The sequence below is a fragment of the Phlebotomus argentipes genome, unplaced genomic scaffold (genome assembly GCF_947086385.1).
Source record: "Phlebotomus argentipes unplaced genomic scaffold, Phlebotomus argentipes genome assembly contig_5, whole genome shotgun sequence".
NCBI lineage: Eukaryota > Metazoa > Arthropoda > Insecta > Diptera > Psychodidae > Phlebotomus > Phlebotomus argentipes.
In genome coordinates this window covers 3,938,679-3,958,385 of record NW_026776165.1, presented here as the reverse complement: position 1 = coordinate 3,958,385, position 19,707 = coordinate 3,938,679, and the positions used below count along the sequence as shown (strand labels likewise).

The window sequence follows — 19,707 nt, the reverse complement described above, 5'->3', positions numbered from 1 at the left end:
AGGACTTTTTGATGAAATCACTCATTTTGATGACGCAATGCAGAGAAAAACTGATAGAAATGTTAAAGTGAGAGTAATCTATTCAATTCGACGCTTATTTTCTTCACATTAGAAAAAAAAGACATAAAAAGATAAACAGAATGTTGAAGAAATCATAATATTGAATATCTTTTCATCTGAGACACAAACCCAAGATATCAAGATTTCAAGAAGGAAATTTTCGTGTCTGCAATTCGCCATCGATTTCCTTCAATCTTCTAAAGCTTTTATATTGATATTTCCGTAATGGGTTAAGAAACTCCCAAGAAATGTTGAAAAGAGTCAAAAAGACACGATTTTTTTTTAGTTTGTTCATCTCACATCTATTCATAGCTTCATCTTCAATCATTTATCAAATAGTTTTACAATATATTTATGAATAAATTTATCTCTCTTTCTCTGACAACATTTTCGGGAATTGTGCAAAATGATGACTTTTCCACATTTTCACACTGCCCAAAAAATCACTGATATCAAGATTTAAAAAGAAATGCATCGCTCATGTTTTCTGTCGGGGCGCAAAAGAGACAATTAATAATGCTTTTTAATAATTTATAGTAGAAATGATTCGCGATGCGAGGCTATTTTCTCGACTGCAGCGCCGTCGAGAGCCAATCCATGGCAGGATCTAGGCCTTCGCCCTTCTTCGCGGACGTCTTGAATATCTGCAAGACAAGGGAAGATTGTCAATTGGGGCGCTCAGGAGGGGGACGGCCGAAGAGGGCTCTCACTTGGAAAGTGCGGTTCTTGAGTGCGTCTAAGCCTAGCGCCTGGTGGACTTCCGCCACGCTCATGCAGCCGTCCATGTCCTGTTTGTTGGCCAGCACCACCAGAATGGCGCCCGCCAGTTCCTCCTCGCGCAGCATGTACAGCAGCTCGTCCTTTGAGATGCCTATCCTGTCCCTGTCCGCCGAATCTACCACGTAGATGATGGCGTCTGTGTTGCTGTAGTAGCATCGCCAGTACGGCCTGCAAGGCACACACAAGGAGTCAGAGAGCCTCAGTCTCACCCCCGCAGCCCGTGCTCACCTGATACTCGTCTGGCCGCCGAGATCCCAGACCTGGAACTTGAGGTTCTTGTATGTGACCTGCTCTACGTTAAAGCCTATTGTTGGAATTGTCGTGACCACCTCGCCCACCTGCAGTCGGTACAGGATTGTGGTCTTGCCGGCGCCGTCCAGGCCCAGGATCAGGATGCGCATCTCCCTGGAGCCCAGCAGGCCGCGGAAGTAGCTGAGGAGGCCGCCTGCAAAGGGATGAAAACACCCACAATCACTCATGGCGACACCGTGTCCACCTCCAACTCACCCATTGTACTGTGGTCACCACGATATTGCTGCTCCCAGGCACGGGCAGAGATCACAATGTGTCGCTCGAGGAAGCTTCCGGTGCCCCAAAGCTCGTCCTGACTCGCTCTTTTCCACTGTTTCCTGGCGGAGGAAGAAAATTTGTTCCGTGACAGCTGCTTTGACACGACATCGGTGAAACACGGCACATGTCATCGCCGAAGCCAGCCAAATGTTCCACGCTGTCGATATTATCGATATATCGCGATGGCGTGGCGGGAAATCGCGAGAAGACTGGACTGAACTATCTAGGAACTATCTATGGAAGAGTTGCAGAAAAAATCATGGGACGTTGGAAAGGGGGAGTCCAGAGGAAGATATTGGCACCACCCAGAAGTCCCGGAAATTTCTCAGTTCGGGCTGGAGCGAGGTCATGGGGATATATTCCTTTGGCCAGAAAGAATTTTTCAGTTGGAAGTCCTGCACGGAATAACACAAAAGAGAATTGAAAGAGGATCTGTGTTGTTCTGGAGTATGTATTTGGCCAAGAAAATAGGTTTTCCTGCCTCTTCCGGGCTTTTTTCACTATGTTTCATTCATGTTTCATGTGTGTTTCACGTATTTGACAGTCGGATATGTTTTCTTTCAGTGTAGTTCGAAAAATGTGGAATGTCGAAAAGTACCTTCAATTTGCTTGTCATTGGCGAAAATCCACTTCTGCCGGCAGAAATAGTGCGAAAAATCGCGGAGAGAGCCCTCAAGTTGTGCGAACGGCGTGTCAGGGCTGACGAGGAACCCCATCCAGAGGTGACACAGTGGAAAGCAGGGCGATGGAGGCGAACGGGAAGGTGCCAGGCAAGTCACAGGCGCGCCAGAAGAGACGGAAGGAGCGCAGCAAGGCAGAGGCGGCCACTCCCGAGGAGGTGAATGCCAAAGAGGAGGCGGCGCCCGTGGAGGAGGTGGCGGAGTCCGAGCAGACCACCAACGAGGATGTGCTGAGCAATGTGCGCGGCCTGGTGGAGCAGCTCAAGGTGGGCTCCAAGTATCTCATGCGAACGCCCAGAACGCCGGACGAGGCCAAGCAGCGCTCCTTCAAGTTCTGGTCAACACAGCCGGTGCCCAAGCTGGACGAGACCATCAGCACGAATGAGCCCATCGACGCGGCGCGCGACGTCGACGCCATCCGGCAGGAGCCGTACTCGCTGCCGGACGGCTTCAAGTGGGACACGCTGGAGATCGCGCAGGCGGCCGTGCTGCAGGAGCTGTACACGCTGCTGAATGAGAACTACGTGGAGGATGAGGATGCCATGTTCCGCTTCGACTACCAGCCGGACTTCCTCAAGTGGGCGCTCCAGCCGCCCGGATGGCGTCTCGATTGGCACGTGGGCGTGCGCGTGGTGAAGTCCGGCCGCCTGGTGGGCTTCATCTCCGCCATTCCCGGCCAGGTGCGCATCTACGACAAGACGGAGAGCGTGGTGGAGATCAACTTCCTGTGCGTGCACAAGAAGCTGCGCGCCAAGCGTGTGGCGCCGGTGCTAATTCGCGAGATCACGCGCCGCGTGAACCTCACGGGCATCTTTCAGGCTGTGTACACGGCTGGTGTGGTGCTGCCCAAGCCCATCTCCACGTGTCGCTACTGGCATCGCTCCCTCAATCCCCGGAAACTCATCGAGGTCAGTGATCCCGCCGCTTTTGTCTCTTTTTGCTCCCTTTTTTGCACGTCTCGCGTACACCATGCCAAAGTGCTGCAGCAATTTCAGGCAGCATTTGCTCTCCCTCTTTCTGCCCTTGTCCATTGGATAGCAAGGACTTCAGTAGAGATGATTGTACAGATTTCAGTCTATCATCTTCCGCTTGGACTGTCTTTGATGTGACACTTCGTGATGGATTGCGCGAAATGGTGCATTTTCTTTTTTTTATTGACTTTTTCCTGCACAATTTCCTTCGCAATATTGAATGGTTAAAAGGGGCAATTTCCCATGTGAAAATTAACTGCTGAAATGACCTAAAATCCAATTGAATTTCTCACCAATTCACACCTTTTCACGCCCATTTGCAGGTGAACTTCTCCCACTTGACGCGCAATATGACGATGCAGCGAACGGTGAAACTGTACAAACTGCCTGACACAACGAAGACGCCCGGCTTCCGGAAGCTCACGCCGGCGGACATCCCGGCGGCGCACAAGCTGCTGGCGTCGTACCTGAGGAAGTTCCACTTGACGCCCGTGTTCACGGAGGAGGAGTTTCGCCACTGGATCACGCCGCGCGACGGCATCGTGGACAGCTTCGTGGTGGTGAGCAGCGATGGTGAGATCACGGATCTCGTGAGCTACTACACGCTGCCGTCCACGGTGATGCATCACGCGGTGCACAAGTGCGTGAAGGCCGCCTACTCGTTCTACAACGTGTCGACGGTGACACCGTGGCCACAGTTGATCCAGGACGCCCTGATTTCGGCCAAGAGCCTCAACTTTGACGTGTTCAATGCGCTGGATCTGATGGAGAACAGAAAGTTCCTGCAGGAGCTGAAGTTTGGCATTGGCGATGGCAATTTGCAGTACTATCTGTACAACTGGCGCTGCCCCAGCATGAATCCCGACGACATTGGTCTGATCCTGCTCTGAGCAGACACACACGCGCGCGCGCTCCCCATCTTCACGCCCCGCTCCCTCTTTCCTGGCGTCTTTGCACTCTCTTCTTTGGCGCAAATATCAAAGTCTGCGGTTGGGGATGTGCGGAGGAGCATTCTTGTAGCATTTTGTCGTGGCATGAAATTCACTTGGCGTGATGAAGTGCGATGGAGAGAAACTATTTCTGTGTAAAATAGGTTGACTTACGAGGAATAAAGAGAATTTAGAAAGTGAATTCGTGCTCTTATTTGCCACGATTGTCCCTCTGTCGGCTGAAATAAGACATTCAGGATCATTTGTACGCCATTTTGAACATTTCCAAAAAAGAATTTTCTCATTTTCTCAGCCCCTTTGGCATGGATCAGACTTAAATTTTTGGTATATTATAGCTGGCATTATGACCTATCCAACGAACCATCGCGTAAGGATCTAGGTCCATCCACACCCTAGATTTTGAGGTCCAAATTTTGAAACCTTTAATGACCATAACTTCACTTCTAATTAACCGATTTGAATAATTTAAAGCTCATTGGAAAGGTTTCGTAAAATGCAATCTCTCACCTAAACATTATTACTTGATATAACCACCGCTAGGGGCGCTAGAGTCGTAAAATTATTTTCAAAACTTTAAAATCAAATTACTCGAAAACGAAACCATGCATTTTCTTTAAATTTTAGTATGTTGTAGTTGTTTTACTGGTCAAAATCTGTTTTAAATCTATCACATGACCTAGAAAAAGCTATAAAATCGATTTTTCAAAGAAAAATAAGTTAGAAAATGACTCAAATGTCTTCGTTTAAAAGCTGTCCACCACTTTTGATCGCATTATCTGCCCCTTGTGAAATCCCAATGTCTGATTGTCGATGTGATATTGGCTGATGCATCCGACGCTGTCTTGTCATTTGTCCTGATTGTCAGTGGAAGAACTCTTTCGTATTTGCGGCGTATTCTGATAGTTTTCCCAAAACGAAAATTGTGTCTTCGCAGCCAAAGTGACCAAATGAATGCAAAGTCTTCATTTACAGGTGAGAGAATAGAAGATTTTCCACGCATGTTGCAAATTATTCACGGTGTTTTGGCCGTCTTTTGCCCACAGGAGAGTACAATTATCCGCAGTATAATGCCAACTTTAGGATTCCACTGAAGATTGAGGAGTCCGCAGAAATTGCGCCCTTTTCCAGCGTGCTGGATAACATCTTCGAGCAACAGAACACACCTGAGCGCTTCCAGAAGTTGACAGTCGCAAGTCTCCAGCGTCCGGCGAAGAGGAAGAATGACGAGGCTCCGGTTGGGATGGAAGTGGACGCGGATGATGGACAGGAGGAGAGTGTTAAGAGGCGTCGAATGGCAAACGCATTGATTGAGAGTGAGAAGCGCTGACAATATTGCTGACTTTCCCTCTGATTCACCCTCTCGATCTGCTGTCTGTCCTTCTTCCAGTGCTCGGGGAGGATTTTCCTGCGGAGCTGAAGGCGCTGATGAAGCCACTGTGTTGCGATCTGTGCAGCGTGAAGCTGAATTCTGTGTCCACGGCAAACATGCACTATGAATCGAAGAATCACGAGAAGAAGATCAACAATTGGCTGCTGGAGTGGTCGAAGAAGACTGGCCAGCCGGTGAGGCAGCGCCAGAAGGCCAACAAGGAGGGTCCCGTGGGCCCCAATGCCTTCCACTGTGACGTCTGCGACATCCCACTGACATCCTTGCAGCACGCCCGGACACACTACACGGGCCGCAAGCACAATCTCGCCGCCTCGGGCCGCGGACAGCCGTCAGGCGCCGGCTTCTACAACACAGATGGCAAGTGGGTGAGGCAGATGACAAAGCCCAGCCAGGATCCTTCGGGCCGTTTCGGCATCGGCGAGGCATTCGTGAAGCCACCGCCGGTCGCCAGCTCTAGTCAGGGCAGCTTCTGCAGTCTCTGCAGCATCTCAGTGTCGTCGGAGTCACAGATGAAGATCCACTTGGAGGGCGCGAAGCACAGCAAGCGCCTCAAGGCCTCCACAGCCGCCACCATCCCGCCCAGCGACAACGACACCGTGATGGAGAGCGTGATCCAGCAGCTGCCCAACAGTATTCCGCCAAAGAGGGACATCTCCATCAACCGGACGCCGTCCGGGAACTACTACTGCGCCTCCTGCGATGTCACCGTGAACAACGAGCACCTCTTCAACCAGCACCTCAACAGCAAGAGGCACATGAAGAAGCTGAAGATGTCCCAAGCATAGATTCTCTGTTCCAAACACACATTCTGAACGGATGAAGAATAGATGTTTACTGCCCTCTAACACACTTTTTCTCCACTTTCTGATGCAGCCGACGAACGGTTGGCAGCCTTGCTTTCCGGACCAAAACAGCTGTTGTATTATTGTTTGACACCACGTGGTGTTCCGCTTTTCTCTCAATTTCCCCGACATTTTCCACTCGACACGCGAGATGGGCAAGGTGAAGAAGGAGACAGAGGTGCAGGAGAACGCGGAGGAGGTGGTGATCAAGAAGGAGGACGCGGAGAGTTATGAGGAGAAGCTGGCTTATGTGACGCCAATTGCCAAGCCCATGGCGTCGAAGAAGCTGGCCAAGAAGTGCTTCAAACTCATCAAGAAGGCCACCAAACAGAAGACTTACCTGCGAAATGGACTGAAGGATGTGCAGAAGCGCATCCGGAAGGGTGAAACTGGGTGAGAAAAAGTCAAACAATGAGTTTCTTTAGTGGCACTTTTCTTAAATGTTTTCTTCTTTCCAGTCTGGTTGTCTTTGCCGGGGATGTGCGTCCTGTGGACATGATTTGTCACTTGCCGGCTGTGTGCGAGGAGAAGAGCATCCCGTACGTTTATGTGCCCAGCCGGGCGGATTTGGGACAGGCGTTGGGTGTCAAGAGAGCCTCCGTGACGGTGCTGGTCAGGGAACATCCGGAGTATAAGGAGCTCTTCGATGAGTGCTCAACAGAGGTGACACATCTTCCTGTGCCGTCGTAAGACGCATTGGGCTTTATAAATAAAAGAATTCTTTGAGAAAATAATGCCGGCTTTTCGGAAGTTTCGGACAAATTGCGCGCCTTGGGCTTTGTTGACACTTTTTGTCCTGTTTGTCAAAAGAAGCGAATTTTGTGCAGCCAAATTTTCTCCTGGGAGAAAAAAAGACGCCAAAGCAGAGGAAGAATTATCATGATTCTCTGAATCTCACTTAAGCGCAGAGTGATTTCAGTCTCAAGCCATGAATATCATGGGTGTTATTGTGTCCGGGCGATTGGTGAGTTTCACACACATAAAATGCCCAAGATTTATAGGTTATGTTGTTGAATCTCTTCCGCCACAGCCACAGACGGACTTTCAGCAAGTGGGCGAATCGCAGTTCCTCTTCAACATCTCCGATGCCGACAATATCAATCACATCGTGGTGTTCCTCACGGGCGCCGTGGCGCTCCCGGAAGGCATGGCCGGCGCTGTGTACTTCAGCTGGCCGGATCCCAATGCGCCGCCCAATTGGCAGTACTTGGGCTACATCAGCAACACAAAGCCCTCGTGCATCTTCAGGATATCGCAGCTGAAGAAGCTGAATGAGATGCAGGACAATCCGACCAGCAACGTGTTTGGCGCGCAGCCAATTTCTCACATCGCCCAGATTGGCGTCTCCGTGGAGCTGGAGGCCAGCGTTGTCCAGCAGACGCCGTCCGTGGTGAGTTCCACAGCACGCCCAAAGACCTCGGGAGTATTGATCTGATTCTGTTTTGCAAAAAAAAAAATCAAGACGAGCGTCACGAATTACCTGCAATTTGGGCAGAAGATGCTGGAGAACTTCTTCAATTACGCCTCGAGCTTCGCCGTGACGCACTCAGCGGAGACCTTCGTGCCCCTCTCCACCCTCCAGACATGGTACACGAACTTCCAGCGACGCCTGCAGCAGAATCCCAACTTCTGGAAGTCATAAAATTGCTTTAAATAATAACATGCGTGAAGAATTGCTGGGATTTGCTCTCTTTATTCCTTCTTTTCTTCCTTCCATTTCGCTGACATGCAAATTCCGCATCATAAATTTGTTGGTATACAAAGTTTTCTTGAATACTTCTTTGTGTCCTTTTTTGTCATATTGAAAAGGTGGAGTAAAAAGTAATACAATTAATACTAATTTACGCGAGATTAAACATTAATTTACATACTATTAATAATATCACACCGACTTCGAGCAATTTTCTCTTTTGCCTTTTGAATTCTTCAAAAAATTCACAATTATTTTTCTTACTTCCTTTTTTCTTTTGGTATATATCTTTATCTGCCACCCCAAAAAAAAAATAATGCCACACAACATTGAGAGTGAGAATGGGGAATAAAAAGAAAAGCTCGCGCGCCTCTTTCCACGGCCACTTTTAGGCCACAAAAACACACACACAAACACACAATTCCGGGACGCGAATCAGCAGAAAAGTGTGCAGACACGATAAACACGATTCCTTGATTTTGGTTATGAAAGGGGATTTTTTAAGAAACATTCTCACTATTTGTAATATAAATTCGATCATTTGTAGAAATAGAGAAATTAGAATTCTTTGGCAGTTCACGCCTGTCTTAGAGACTTTTATGACGGCGGCTGAGCGCTTCCGTCGTACGCTTTGTCCGGTGGGAACTTAATGAAGGGCGGATGGCGCTCGTGGACGCGCTGCAGACTGGGATTCGGTATTGTGGGCCACAAGCCGAACGGTCCGATGTTCTGCAGAATTTGCTGAAAGAGCCAAAACACATCCGTCAGTATTCCCACTAAAACTGAGGAATGTTAAAGATATGTGTTAGAGTTCAAGCAATCTTTGCTATTCTGAGTCACACACGAAGACTTTTCAGTGAAGTCGCAGTGATTTTTGGCAAATTTCTCTCCTTTGAGCTTGGTTTTAGCGCGAATTCCAAGGGCTGTTTTGACTCATCCGTATCTCTGGACGCTTGACACAGGCTGAGCTTGAGCGGGAATTGGGCGTCGCGACACTCACCGACGTGTGGGGCTCCTCGATGAAGGGCGGCGGCTGCGTGACGTGGTGGATGGGCGGCGCGAACTGCGGGCGAGTGGCTGGGCGGCAGGACAGCAGCTGGATGGCCTCCGCCAGGCCGTCCTGGCTCGTCAGCGACGACTGCCACACGGAGTCGGGCGTGGTGCTCTGGCTCCGGTCGCTGCCGGACTTGGACGAGATCGGCACGGCGGCCAGCTTGGACACGGGCATGAGGCGCGTCTGGTGCCAGGACACCGTGCTGCGGTCGCTCTTGGACGCCTCCCAGGGCATCGACCAGCGCCGCATCTGGCTCTCGGCGTCCAGGCTCGCCTCGGCGCTCACCTCGCCGGCCGCGGCCTCGCTCCAGCGCCGCTGGTTCAGCGGGAAGAGCATGGGGAAGTTGAGCGGGCTGCGCGAGCCGCGGTAGAAGGGCGCCTTCATGCCCAGCAGGTGGCCGGGATTGGGCAGCGGGCCGCGGATGGTCTCGAGGAAGCCCTGGACGGGACTGGGGCCGCGGATATCGTGGTGCGGCGACGGGCCGCGCGTCTGCTCGAGGGCGGTGCCCGTGAGCGAGCAGCTGTGGTCGCTGGAGCTCTGCGTGGAGCCGGAGCCGAAGAGCAGCGCCCTGCCCTCGATGGGCATGCGGAACATCTCCTGCCGGCCGCCGCCGCCGGGCTCGCGGAAGTGCGGCGACGGTGTCTGCGAGCGCGGGTCGGCGGTGTGCTGCAGCTTGGTGTACGGCGGCTGCGGCTGCAGCAGGGCGCAGTCCGGATCGTGGGCGCCGCCCACGGGCGCCTGGCACACGAAGCAGCACATCAGGTGCGAGAAGGAGTCGTAGCTGGCCACGCAGAACTGGTGCTGCAGATTGATCATCGTCTGGGCGTTCTCCATCACCACGTGCTGGTTGTGCTCCTTCACGCGCAGCATCTCGCCCTCCTGGTGCTCCGCGAACGCGCCCAGCGGCTGCGTGACGTAGTCCTGCAGCACCGTGACGATGTGCGACTTCACGGTGCTCGTGGCCACCACAGTGGCTCTGGCCAGGTCGTCCCAGGCGCTGGTGAACTGGCTGGCGGCGAGATGCGGCGCCGGCGCCTGCTGGTCGGCGTTGATCCACTGCTCCAGCGTGGCGATGGTCTGCGCCAGGCGGTGGCCGGAGGAGCACAGGTTGTTCATGATCTGCAGGTAGTTGAGCCAGGCGCCCAGGCACTCGGACACGGCGGACTTGGCGCTGCCCTGCGAACTGCTGCTGCTCGACGGCGAGATCGAGGAGCCGCTACTGTACGACAACGCCGCGCCGGAGCCCAGCGAGCTCCGCGGCGTGATTGTCGTGGGCGGCTGCGAGCACTGCGGCAGATCATCCTGGTCACTCATCTTCGGCGCACGCACTGCCTCACATCTGCACTCTCTTCTCGCTGCGAGAAGTCTCTCTTCCTCTGCCCGCGGAGTCGCAAATCACAGTGGCCAAAATAAACGCGAGCGCCGCGACTGCGAATCGGGAATGTTGACAGATGGCGAAAACACTGCGCAAAAAGGGTTGCGCTCACGAGATTCTGCAATTTCGTGCATATGTTTCAACATTTTTCATCGTGATGGAAATTCTTAATGGCCAGAATTTACATGAAAAGGGAGAATCTGTGAAGGACTTACTGGATACACCGTAAATGTGGCACATCATCGGGAATTTGCAGTGTACTTTGATTGTGTGTTTCCCGGTAAAAACTTCAACGTAGTCAGTTGTTTTGCTTTTTTCACTCTGAGATTTCCTGTTGTTGTTTTTCCTATTTGAGGGTACTTTTCACCCTTCGTGTGTGGAATTAGTGTAGTTTTTCCTTTGATGAAACCCTCAAGAACGCTCCGAGGTTGAAGTGCAGCAGTGAAATTTCACACGAGAAATGGTGAAAGTGGGCAAAGTGTTGATTTGCGGAATGAAAGGCGTTGGGAAGACGGCGATCATTGAGCAGCTAATCTGTGGAAATATCACTCCGGACTCGGTGAGTGCGCAGCTGGATGGGATTGTGAGATTGCTGGCTGAGACATTGACTTCTTGCAGGAACTTCATCCCACCATTGAAGACACTTACGTGGCGAGCATCGACACCGGACGCGGCGCGCGCGATCTGCTGCGCATCTTCGACACTGCCGGGCTGCAGGGGAACATCCAGCTGCCGCGGCAGTACTTCCAGCTGTCGGACGCCTTCGTGCTGGTGTACGATCCCAGCGATCCGGCCAGTCTGGACATCCTGGCGGGCGTGAAGAGTGACATTGAAAAGTGCAAGGACAAGAAGGAGATGATCGTGATCGTCGTGGCCAATATGCACATGCGCGGCCACCGCGGCGGCATGGATCCCGCTGAGGCCATCCTCAATCGGGCGAACATCTGGTGCGCCCGCGAGCGCTTCAAGCACTACGTGGTGAACGCAATGGAGCGAGCCTCGCTCTACGAGCCCTTCATCAGTCTCGCCGCCAGAATTCACGTGCCGCAGACCAAGAGCGCCTTCCCGCAGCTCAGCAAACTCACGCAGAAGAACTCCCTCAACTACTGACCACGCGCGATCCAATCCGACGCGTCCTATGCAACTCTGAAGGGTCGTTGCAACATTGCAGACTTCGCATTTCGATTCGTAAAAGTTACGAATTCGCTATAAACTCAGTGACTGATCTTGACATTCTTGAAGTATTCTGCTGATCAGAATGCTCGGAAAGATGTTTTAGCTGTAATATTTCAGCACAGTCATATTTTCTTGCGCGTGAACACGATATAGAATCAAATGGTGCTTTTAAACACTTTGGGAAGTCAAACAGTTGCCTTGGGAAATATCAAAGGATGTCCGGAAACACATAACCTGTAGAATTTGCGCGAAGAAATAATTTCAGTACAAGCAAAAAATGAATTCTCCACTTTCATAAAAGTTACAAATCGCAATGTTGCATCGAACTTTTACCAATTCACAACTTTGACAGCTTATTTAAAATGCGCTATGAAGGTAAAGTTGCATCGATTGCTTAGAGCTTCACAAAGTGACAAAGGACAGCAAATTTTGGTTGTTAACGCTTTTTCTGAGAGACGAATGAAGAAAAAGAAGAAAAAAATGTATTAAATAGTTTTTAAATTCATTCCTCAACCTTTGAATTTTTCCTCCATGAAAATCCAAAGAAGAGTTGAAATAAATTTATTATTTATACAATTCCAAAGTAAAAAAAAAAGAACAGAATTTTCTTCTATCTCCACCGAAGGATATACTGAAGACTTCTGAGTAGGATTTTCGTGCCGAAAACATCATCCCACATCGATGAACTTATGCCGAAACCTGAAATGGATCATATTTTTGGCTTTACTGTTTTCGTGAACGATTTGTTGTGCTTCACAAGTCAACGTGATTTTGCTATTCTTAGAACATTTTATTCCCCAATTGGCGTCTGAGGAATTTCTATTGTTCATTGCCATTCTCTTAAGTTAAGAGATTAACCTGAATTTCTTATATTTTGCATGTTTTTAGTAAATTCCAAGTAATTTCCTAAATTCTTTTCCGATCGTGAACATGGAAAAAATTGCTTGTTCACGATGAGTTCACAAAATTCTCTTTCAAACGATCATCAAAAAGAAACAGAAACAGTTCGATTAACAGCTCCACTTGAGAATGATAACGACAGATAAGGTTGCGAATTGCTGCGTTCTGCTCTAGTGCCCCAAATTTAAATTGATAAATTCCCCTCAAATGTGTAATAATTTATTGCGTATCCAATACAATATCAATTGCATAGATAATGCCTGTCATTGACTTCCTGGATTCGCTCACATGCCAAAGAGGCGCTTTCACAGCATTATTCGATTCTTATCAATGACATTGAGAATGGCAATAAAATGTTTTCCAGCGGCAATAATACAAATGCAAAAAGACAGAAGAAAAAAGCCGATGGACATGGAAATGTAGTGTAAAATCCATTGTTGCTGATCGATAAGATTTCGCGTGTGTTGTGCAATCATTTCGCGGATTCTCTTACCTTTATCATGATGAACGAAGTGATGTTGATAGTGGTAGCGCTTCATGAAGTACAAATGACCACCCGATGGACTGCCGTAGTGGAGGTAGAAGTGAATCATGTCGTACACCACGTAGCCTGGGAAGTACACAACAGAGAGACAATTCTTTAAAGATTTCAAGTTGCAAAAGAATCTGTATTTCAACGGGTTTGGCTTTCCTGATAAAATAACATCAATAGAATCTGTGAAATTTCCTTTTTTTCAGTCCTCTTTTCAGATTAATTTATGATTTTTCGCAATATTTCAAACATCTTTGAGCCTTTCAAATTCAATTCCCACCAAAAAAATAGAGCATTTTTAATTTCATCACCAAATTTTTTTTACTTCAAAATCATGTCTTATTTATTTTGAGTCTTTTGGTCGAATTTGGGGGAAATTTGTGGAAAATTGGGTGAGATATTAGCACATATGTGCCGCAAAGGGGGGAAAATAGGCTCCAAGAGGAGAGCCTGGGCGTCTAGGGCGCTCAAGTGAGGCATCTTCGGAAAGCTGATGACCCAAGGAATCTTAAAAAATTAAACCACTTTTCATAAAAAGGGCAGACAAGAGTGTGACTTTGTTCCCTAATGTATGTTGCTGAAGTCTAAGAAGTGATGAAAGAAGAGAAAATGCATTTTTCTCACCTGTGAGACCACCGGCCAGGCCGACGAGTGAGTAGGACTGGAAGAGGAGCAGAATTGGCGGATAGAGAATGGAGACGATGATCATGGCTGGCACGGGCGGGAAGACCAGGCGATATGGGTCGAATGGCACTTTGTGATGCAGTCCGTGGATGAGGAAGTGAAAAGTGGCGAAGTACTTGTTCATCTCCTTCGTGTCCATGTGAAAGACCCAGCGATGCAGCGAATACTCCAGCAGAGTCCACAGCAAGACACCAGTGGCGAAGCACAGAGCAATCTGGACGATCGGTGGCTCAGTGTCGATGATTGTCACATGCTGACTGCCCTTAATGACTAGATAGATGATCACTGGGATCCAGAATGTGGGCACAATGAACCACGGCGTCTTCGTGCACATCTCCAGATACCACGGACCGAAGAGGCGCAGCGGCCGATCGACTGGCTTATTTACCCACTCCACATAATCCCGGCCGAGCTTTCCTATTTGCGGCACCATGGCCGCCGACCAATCCACGAGGTACTGAAAAAGGGAAATCACTTTCAGCCTTATAGATCGCCACCATGATACATTCATAAGATTGCAGCGAGGAAATGAACTGGAAAGTTTTAATTGCACAATATGTGTATCAAGTTCAATATTAATAACAGTTCGTGAACATAAAAGAACAAATTGTATAAGTAACTCAACACAAGGGGGAGATAATGTGGGCAGAAGTGGTGTACAGAATCTGTAGAAGCCTTAGGAAGTGGAAGTGCTTCATTTTTCGCAATTTTTGGCTCACAACTTTGATTTTCCCACAAATCAAACAATCAAATTTTGAGCCAAAAAGATTCTAATTCAGAATAAATGTTGATTGAATTTTAGAAGAAAACCGCCAAAAAAAAGTCTTAATCATAATTATGAAATTGACAGTTAGATTCAAATTGGTGTACAGATTTTAGCCATATTATCTTCCCCTTCATTCACAATGATTCTCGTAAGATAGAAAACGTTTTCCGCCGTAAATCATAATGACTTCTTTTTTAAAATGACGAAAAATAGTGAAGAAGAATTCAAAGCAAAGCAAATAGTTAAATTCTATATATTGATTTAGCAACTTAAAAGTCGCCTTTCTCATTATTTAGCGTGAGCTTTTGTTGAGTGGTTGAATTTGTCATTGCGAAGCTTTTCAAATTCTCATCTTTCTCTACAAACATGTGGATAAAATAAGAGACACTGAATTTATTGAAGGATAAACTTTTTACATAAATCCAACTTGCTGAACTTGTCAACAATTCTGTAATTTGGCCAAATAAAAAGCCAGCGTAAACAACCTCAAAATAAATATTGAAGCAAAAACTTTGCGATGCTGAAAAAAAAAGTCACTAAACGGAAGTAATGCAGTTCGTAAATTTACACACATAGATATATGTTGGTAAAATCATTCTCCGATCTAGTTGATGTTGATTGTTGCTAAAGCAAATAGAGTTGCGATTGTAGCGAGCGTTGCAGCAAAGGTTGACAGTTTGCGCGCACGTCGAATGCCAAGAGTACTTAGTAAATATTAATTAAGAAATAAGCAATGAAGGAATCGTCGATAACCCTTCTGAGTCAGTCTGAAAGACGATTGTCTAATATTCTAGTCACAAAAGTGATTTTTCGGCCAAGCTCGCTAATCGAGGTCTTATTTACTGAACCACTTCGCCGTCTCTGTCTTCGCAATGTTGCGCGCGGTCAAGGGGGAGATAATATGGCCAAAATCTGTACACCACTACAATGATTCGTATGAAGAATCAAAATCAGCGACATTTTCTGCAATTTTGCCGTCAATTTTGATTTTATCCCCTGAAAATTAACTGAAAACTGACTAAAATCTAACTAACAACATTCTTACTACAGCGTGGGCACTAATTATAGCTCCACTGTAGGTATCCAGGGGGTAGGTAGTCTGGGGCAAAAACAAAAAAAACCAAATATGGTGTTTGATTGCTTATCCATAGCCAAAACAAAACCCCCAATATGAGGCCCCTCCGCCAGATCCTAGGGATTCTAGGGAACTTTATCACTTTCTGGCCTGGCACTAATTATAGATCCACTTGGGAAATTTCACTATATCTCAGCGAAAAAAAATCGGAAAATTCTGAAAATCATAAGGATCCTTCATTTTGAGCCCAGAAACCATTTATCGTCGCCATACCCCGCCTCGGTCCTCCGTGGACCCCACTGTTAAAGGTCTTTGCCTAGTACTACATGATCGCCCAATATGGCTCCTCCGCATTGGGGCGGGGGGCGCAATGGCCATAAACTGCTTCACAGAGCTTGATTGAAGCCTTTTGAGCATAATTGGGATTTCTGACCCCGATACCCTTCCTGAATCCTGGCCTTAAGCACTTCTTCCGAGGCTTTCTTCTGCTTCTTTGGACCCAAACCACCCCAACCCCCGGGCCACCCCCAATGAAATGGGGCGAAAAGTTCTTAGGACACTTCTAGGAAACCCGTGGACCTTAGATCCGGGGATGGGTAGCGCCTGGGAGGGAGCGCCACACCGTGGAATGAGACCCAGTCGAAAACCACCTAAAATTGTATGGTTTTTCATTGAATTTCAACTGGCTCTCGTTCTACGTTAGGGCGCTCCCTCCGAGGCGCTACCCATCCCCGGATCTAAGGTCCACGGGTTTCCTAGAAGTGTCCTAAGAACTTTTCGCCCCATTTCATTGGGGGTGGCCCGGGGGTTGGGGTGGTTTGGGTCCAAAGAAGCAGAAAAAGACCCTGGAAGAAGTGCTTAAGGCCAGGATTCAAGGATGGAATCGGGGTCAGATAGCCCAATTATACTCAAAAGGCTTCAGTCTTGCCCTATGAAGCAGTTTATGGGCATTGGGCCCCCCGCCCCATTGCGGAGGAGCCATTTTGGAATATCGTGTTATGCAAGGCAAAGACCTTTAACAGTGGGGTCCACGGAGGACCGAGGCGGGGTATGGCGACGATAAATGGTTTCTGGGCTCAAAATGAAGGATCCTTATGATTTTCAGAATTTTCCGATTTTTTTTCGCTGAGATATAGTGAAATTTCCCAAGTGGATCTATAATTAGTGCCAGGCCAGAAAGTGATAAAGTTCCCTAGAATCCCTAGGATCTGGCGGAGGGGCCTCATATTGGGGGTTTTGTTTTGGCTATGGATAAGCAATCAAACACCATATTTGGTTTTTTTTGTTTTTGCCCCAGACTACCTACACCCTGGATACCTACAGTGGAGCTATAATTAGTGCCCACGCTGTAGATTTTTTTTAGACATTATTCTAAAATTTTTCCACTCTAATTGTAATTTTTGTGTCTTTTATTATTCATTATAGAAAGAAAGAGTGTAGAAAGAAAAATATCGAGTTTTTCTACTTTTACATGTTATTTAGTCTTTCAAAAAGTCACATAACCTAGAAAAATAGAATCATAATTAAGACTTTAATTACCAATTTAGAGATAAGTTTATAGAAATAATTTCAGAATATTTTCAAAATCAACCTAAAATATCCCTAATAAATAATAATAGAGAACAAATCTCGGTTTTTCTCGCGAGGCGCTTAATGTCAATGATGTAAGAAATCCAAAGTAGCAAACTGAATAATACAATCTATCCAATACTTGTGACTAAGCTGTACACCACTTTTCACCACATTGTCTCCCCCTTGGGCGTGTGCGGTGTGTTTGCGGAAGAAAATTGAAAGTGTGATGCAAAAGCACGTATTTACCTCCATGCTATCGTCTAATGCGGCATGAAGATCGCCATTATTGTTGGCTTCTTTGCCGCGATGGTGATAATTGTGTCCATTGAGGTGAATTCCGTTGGCTGTGTGGCCGTTTCGCTCCATCTTCGGCGCGCCGGTCACTCGGTACTCCTTCATGAGGTACTTGGCGGCCGCCGAGTGCGGCGGCATCGTGGCGAAGCGCTGCGTGATGTCGGCATTCTGGCCAAGGCCGCCCAGCGTCCCAATTCCGCCGGGATGCTTGTGGGCGAACTCACTGATGTCGTACAACTCATTGCGATACTTAATGATCAGAGGTCCTTCCGATGCCATCCTTGGCGGCGCACACTTCTCAACACCCTTGCACAGAACAATCGCGCGACAATTTGAAAATAATCCAACAGCAAATTCACTTCGCAATTTTGCACATTTCACCGAACTTCCGAGTACGGATTGTCGCACGCATTAAAATCTCTTCACGTACAGAGCTTGATTTTTGGCCTGATGGACGTTATGAATTATTGGGTTGAAGACACGATAATCAATATTACTTTAGCGAAAGTTCACTTGTTTTCACACGACTACTGTGTGTGTTTTTCCTTCTTTTCATTCACAGAACACTATTAGAAAAAACTCCGACATTTATTTTATGTTCTTTGGCATTATTTTTCCACCAACAGCGACAAGTTCGGCGGTTTGCAAGTGACTGAGGAACACATGGAGTAGTGCGTTGAGTACAATTGCCAAGGTGTGATGTTGATAAAACGACTGTGACCGATGCATGGGGAGCTTTTTTTATACCCAAGCCCACATAAATAAACACAGACAGAGAGATACAGAAGATACACACTTGAGTGGGTTGATTAGGGGTGATTTTAGAAGGCAATTCTTGTCACAGTGCGTAAAGAAATTCCGCCAAAAGTGTCCATCTTGAGCCAATCTGCCAAATGACCATCGAGACCGCAGAAAGAATTAGCATTCTTCAGACACACATTCAATACAATTGTTCAACACCTTATCAATGGTTATGTAATTGTAATCTCCACACTGGATTTGGTGCGAAAGAGATGGCAAAGAGTGCGCAATGAGTGCCTTAGTCATCGTCTGCGCCCCGGAAAAATTGGCTGATAAGGCCAAAATACATGCACAAGACCTTCTTTTCGGCTTTCGACACTATTTGTGTGATAAGATTACAACTTTACTATGTCGTGAATTCTTTTCACATGTAAGTTTTTCACCCGAGTTGCTCGATGGGTGGCGAATTGGCAGAAATTCTTGTGATTTTCCGCGTAGATTTGGAGTGAATGACTTGGCGTGAAAGTGTAAAAGAACTTCTCACGTGTCTTTCTCTGCCTTTGATATCGATGCTAATGATTTTATGGATATTATTATTCATGAATAACATATAAATATTTGACTTTCAATACAAGACTGTGTTTCTCCGCAATTGCATCATTACATTCATGCAAATTTACTGATAAACTGATTGTATTTGCACTGTAATCAACTGGTGAGCAACGCATTTATTTGCCCCTTAAACGATGTGCGAATGTTTGGATCAATTTCCACTAAAATTGCGCTATGTTAAAGATGTGTTAGAGAGTAGTTAAAACAATGTTTGCTATTCTAATGACCAGAAAAATCCAATAAATATGTCTTTATCTACTTAAAGACATCATTATTGTCTATTTCTTTGATTTTCACGTGAATTTTCAGGCATTTTTCATTTCTCATTCACTCGGATTGCTAGATGTTCAAATCTTTAAACGCTTAACACACCTCAGTTTGAGTGGGAATTGATCCAATCGTCGAACTCTGCCTGTGTTTGTGTGTCAACGAAGGGCTTTCCAATCTCACTCACTATATCTAATCTTCGATGGGTGAAAAATTGTAAAGATATAAATATGTTTTATGGTTTTCCCGCTCAATGTGTGCTTCACACCCACGAAGAGCAAATAGTCCACGAAAGATATTCAATTTCCCGCCGATATCCGCGGCGATAATCCTCTGCTGGCCCATCAGCAGTATATATGAGTAATTTTGTGAAAAGTCCCTCCGTCTTATCACTCGCGAATGAAGGTGAATTTTTGTGATGAATCAGCGGTGGGAATTTCTTAGTGTAATAAAATTTTGGTACTTTTGTGGCACTTGAAAAATGGTGAGTAAGTCAGAAATGGTTGATAAGATTCAAATAATATTGTTGATTATCAGTCGATTGATTAATTAATAATTTAGAAGAATTTATACTCTATCTCTAAGGCGTCAATCTAGTGTATTTAAATGTGCACAAATGGCCAGAAAAAATCAATTTCACATAAAATCATGTGTATTTTCTTGGGTTTTCACTTTTCACGTGAATTTTCCGGTTCTTCTTGTCTTCACGCGACAAAATATATAAAT

General features: G+C 46.9%; 8 protein-coding genes across 8 annotated transcripts; 5 read left to right on the top strand and 3 right to left on the bottom strand.

The window, feature by feature from the left end:
* Positions 1-346: 346 nt before the first annotated feature.
* On the bottom strand, positions 347-1,533 carry LOC132265687 (ADP-ribosylation factor-like protein 1). Its single transcript, XM_059766444.1, has 4 exons — positions 1,348-1,533; positions 1,069-1,285; positions 771-1,008; positions 347-704 (listed from the first exon to the last, which is right to left on the bottom strand). The coding sequence occupies exons 1-4, from the start codon at positions 1,349-1,351 to the stop codon at positions 621-623; spliced, it is 543 nt and encodes a 180-aa protein (XP_059622427.1). The 5' UTR covers positions 1,352-1,533; the 3' UTR covers positions 347-620.
* A 337-nt stretch (positions 1,534-1,870) lies between these two features.
* On the top strand, positions 1,871-4,192 carry LOC132265551 (glycylpeptide N-tetradecanoyltransferase). Its single transcript, XM_059766259.1, has 2 exons — positions 1,871-2,998; positions 3,385-4,192. The coding sequence occupies exons 1-2, from the start codon at positions 2,156-2,158 to the stop codon at positions 3,949-3,951; spliced, it is 1,410 nt and encodes a 469-aa protein (XP_059622242.1). The 5' UTR covers positions 1,871-2,155; the 3' UTR covers positions 3,952-4,192.
* A 590-nt stretch (positions 4,193-4,782) lies between these two features.
* On the top strand, positions 4,783-6,238 carry LOC132265728 (zinc finger matrin-type protein 3-like). The gene is made up of 3 exons (XM_059766496.1): positions 4,783-4,983; positions 5,055-5,324; positions 5,399-6,238. Exons 1-3 carry the CDS (start codon positions 4,959-4,961, stop codon positions 6,184-6,186), a joined length of 1,083 nt encoding a protein of 360 aa, XP_059622479.1. The 5' UTR covers positions 4,783-4,958; the 3' UTR covers positions 6,187-6,238.
* A 33-nt stretch (positions 6,239-6,271) lies between these two features.
* LOC132265733 (H/ACA ribonucleoprotein complex subunit 2-like protein) lies at positions 6,272-6,977 on the top strand. Its single transcript, XM_059766500.1, has 2 exons — positions 6,272-6,636; positions 6,702-6,977. Exons 1-2 carry the CDS (start codon positions 6,395-6,397, stop codon positions 6,931-6,933), a joined length of 474 nt encoding a protein of 157 aa, XP_059622483.1. The 5' UTR covers positions 6,272-6,394; the 3' UTR covers positions 6,934-6,977.
* Positions 6,978-7,048: 71 nt separating this feature from the next.
* LOC132265732 (protein OPI10 homolog) lies at positions 7,049-7,895 on the top strand. Its single transcript, XM_059766499.1, has 3 exons — positions 7,049-7,207; positions 7,274-7,633; positions 7,706-7,895. The coding sequence occupies exons 1-3, from the start codon at positions 7,172-7,174 to the stop codon at positions 7,883-7,885; spliced, it is 576 nt and encodes a 191-aa protein (XP_059622482.1). The 5' UTR covers positions 7,049-7,171; the 3' UTR covers positions 7,886-7,895.
* A 65-nt stretch (positions 7,896-7,960) lies between these two features.
* Positions 7,961-10,414, bottom strand: LOC132265727 (uncharacterized). The gene is made up of 2 exons (XM_059766495.1): positions 8,934-10,414; positions 7,961-8,674 (listed from the first exon to the last, which is right to left on the bottom strand). Exons 1-2 carry the CDS (start codon positions 10,299-10,301, stop codon positions 8,531-8,533), a joined length of 1,512 nt encoding a protein of 503 aa, XP_059622478.1. The 5' UTR covers positions 10,302-10,414; the 3' UTR covers positions 7,961-8,530.
* A 223-nt stretch (positions 10,415-10,637) lies between these two features.
* On the top strand, positions 10,638-11,473 carry LOC132265731 (NF-kappa-B inhibitor-interacting Ras-like protein). Its single transcript, XM_059766498.1, has 2 exons — positions 10,638-10,921; positions 10,981-11,473. The coding sequence occupies exons 1-2, from the start codon at positions 10,823-10,825 to the stop codon at positions 11,470-11,472; spliced, it is 591 nt and encodes a 196-aa protein (XP_059622481.1). The 5' UTR covers positions 10,638-10,822; the 3' UTR covers position 11,473.
* Positions 11,474-12,130: 657 nt separating this feature from the next.
* On the bottom strand, positions 12,131-18,173 carry LOC132265729 (uncharacterized). Its single transcript, XM_059766497.1, has 4 exons — positions 17,314-18,173; positions 13,595-14,111; positions 12,932-13,048; positions 12,131-12,237 (listed from the first exon to the last, which is right to left on the bottom strand). Exons 1-4 carry the CDS (start codon positions 17,638-17,640, stop codon positions 12,149-12,151), a joined length of 1,050 nt encoding a protein of 349 aa, XP_059622480.1. The 5' UTR covers positions 17,641-18,173; the 3' UTR covers positions 12,131-12,148.
* Between the last annotated feature and the right edge of the window lie 1,534 nt (positions 18,174-19,707).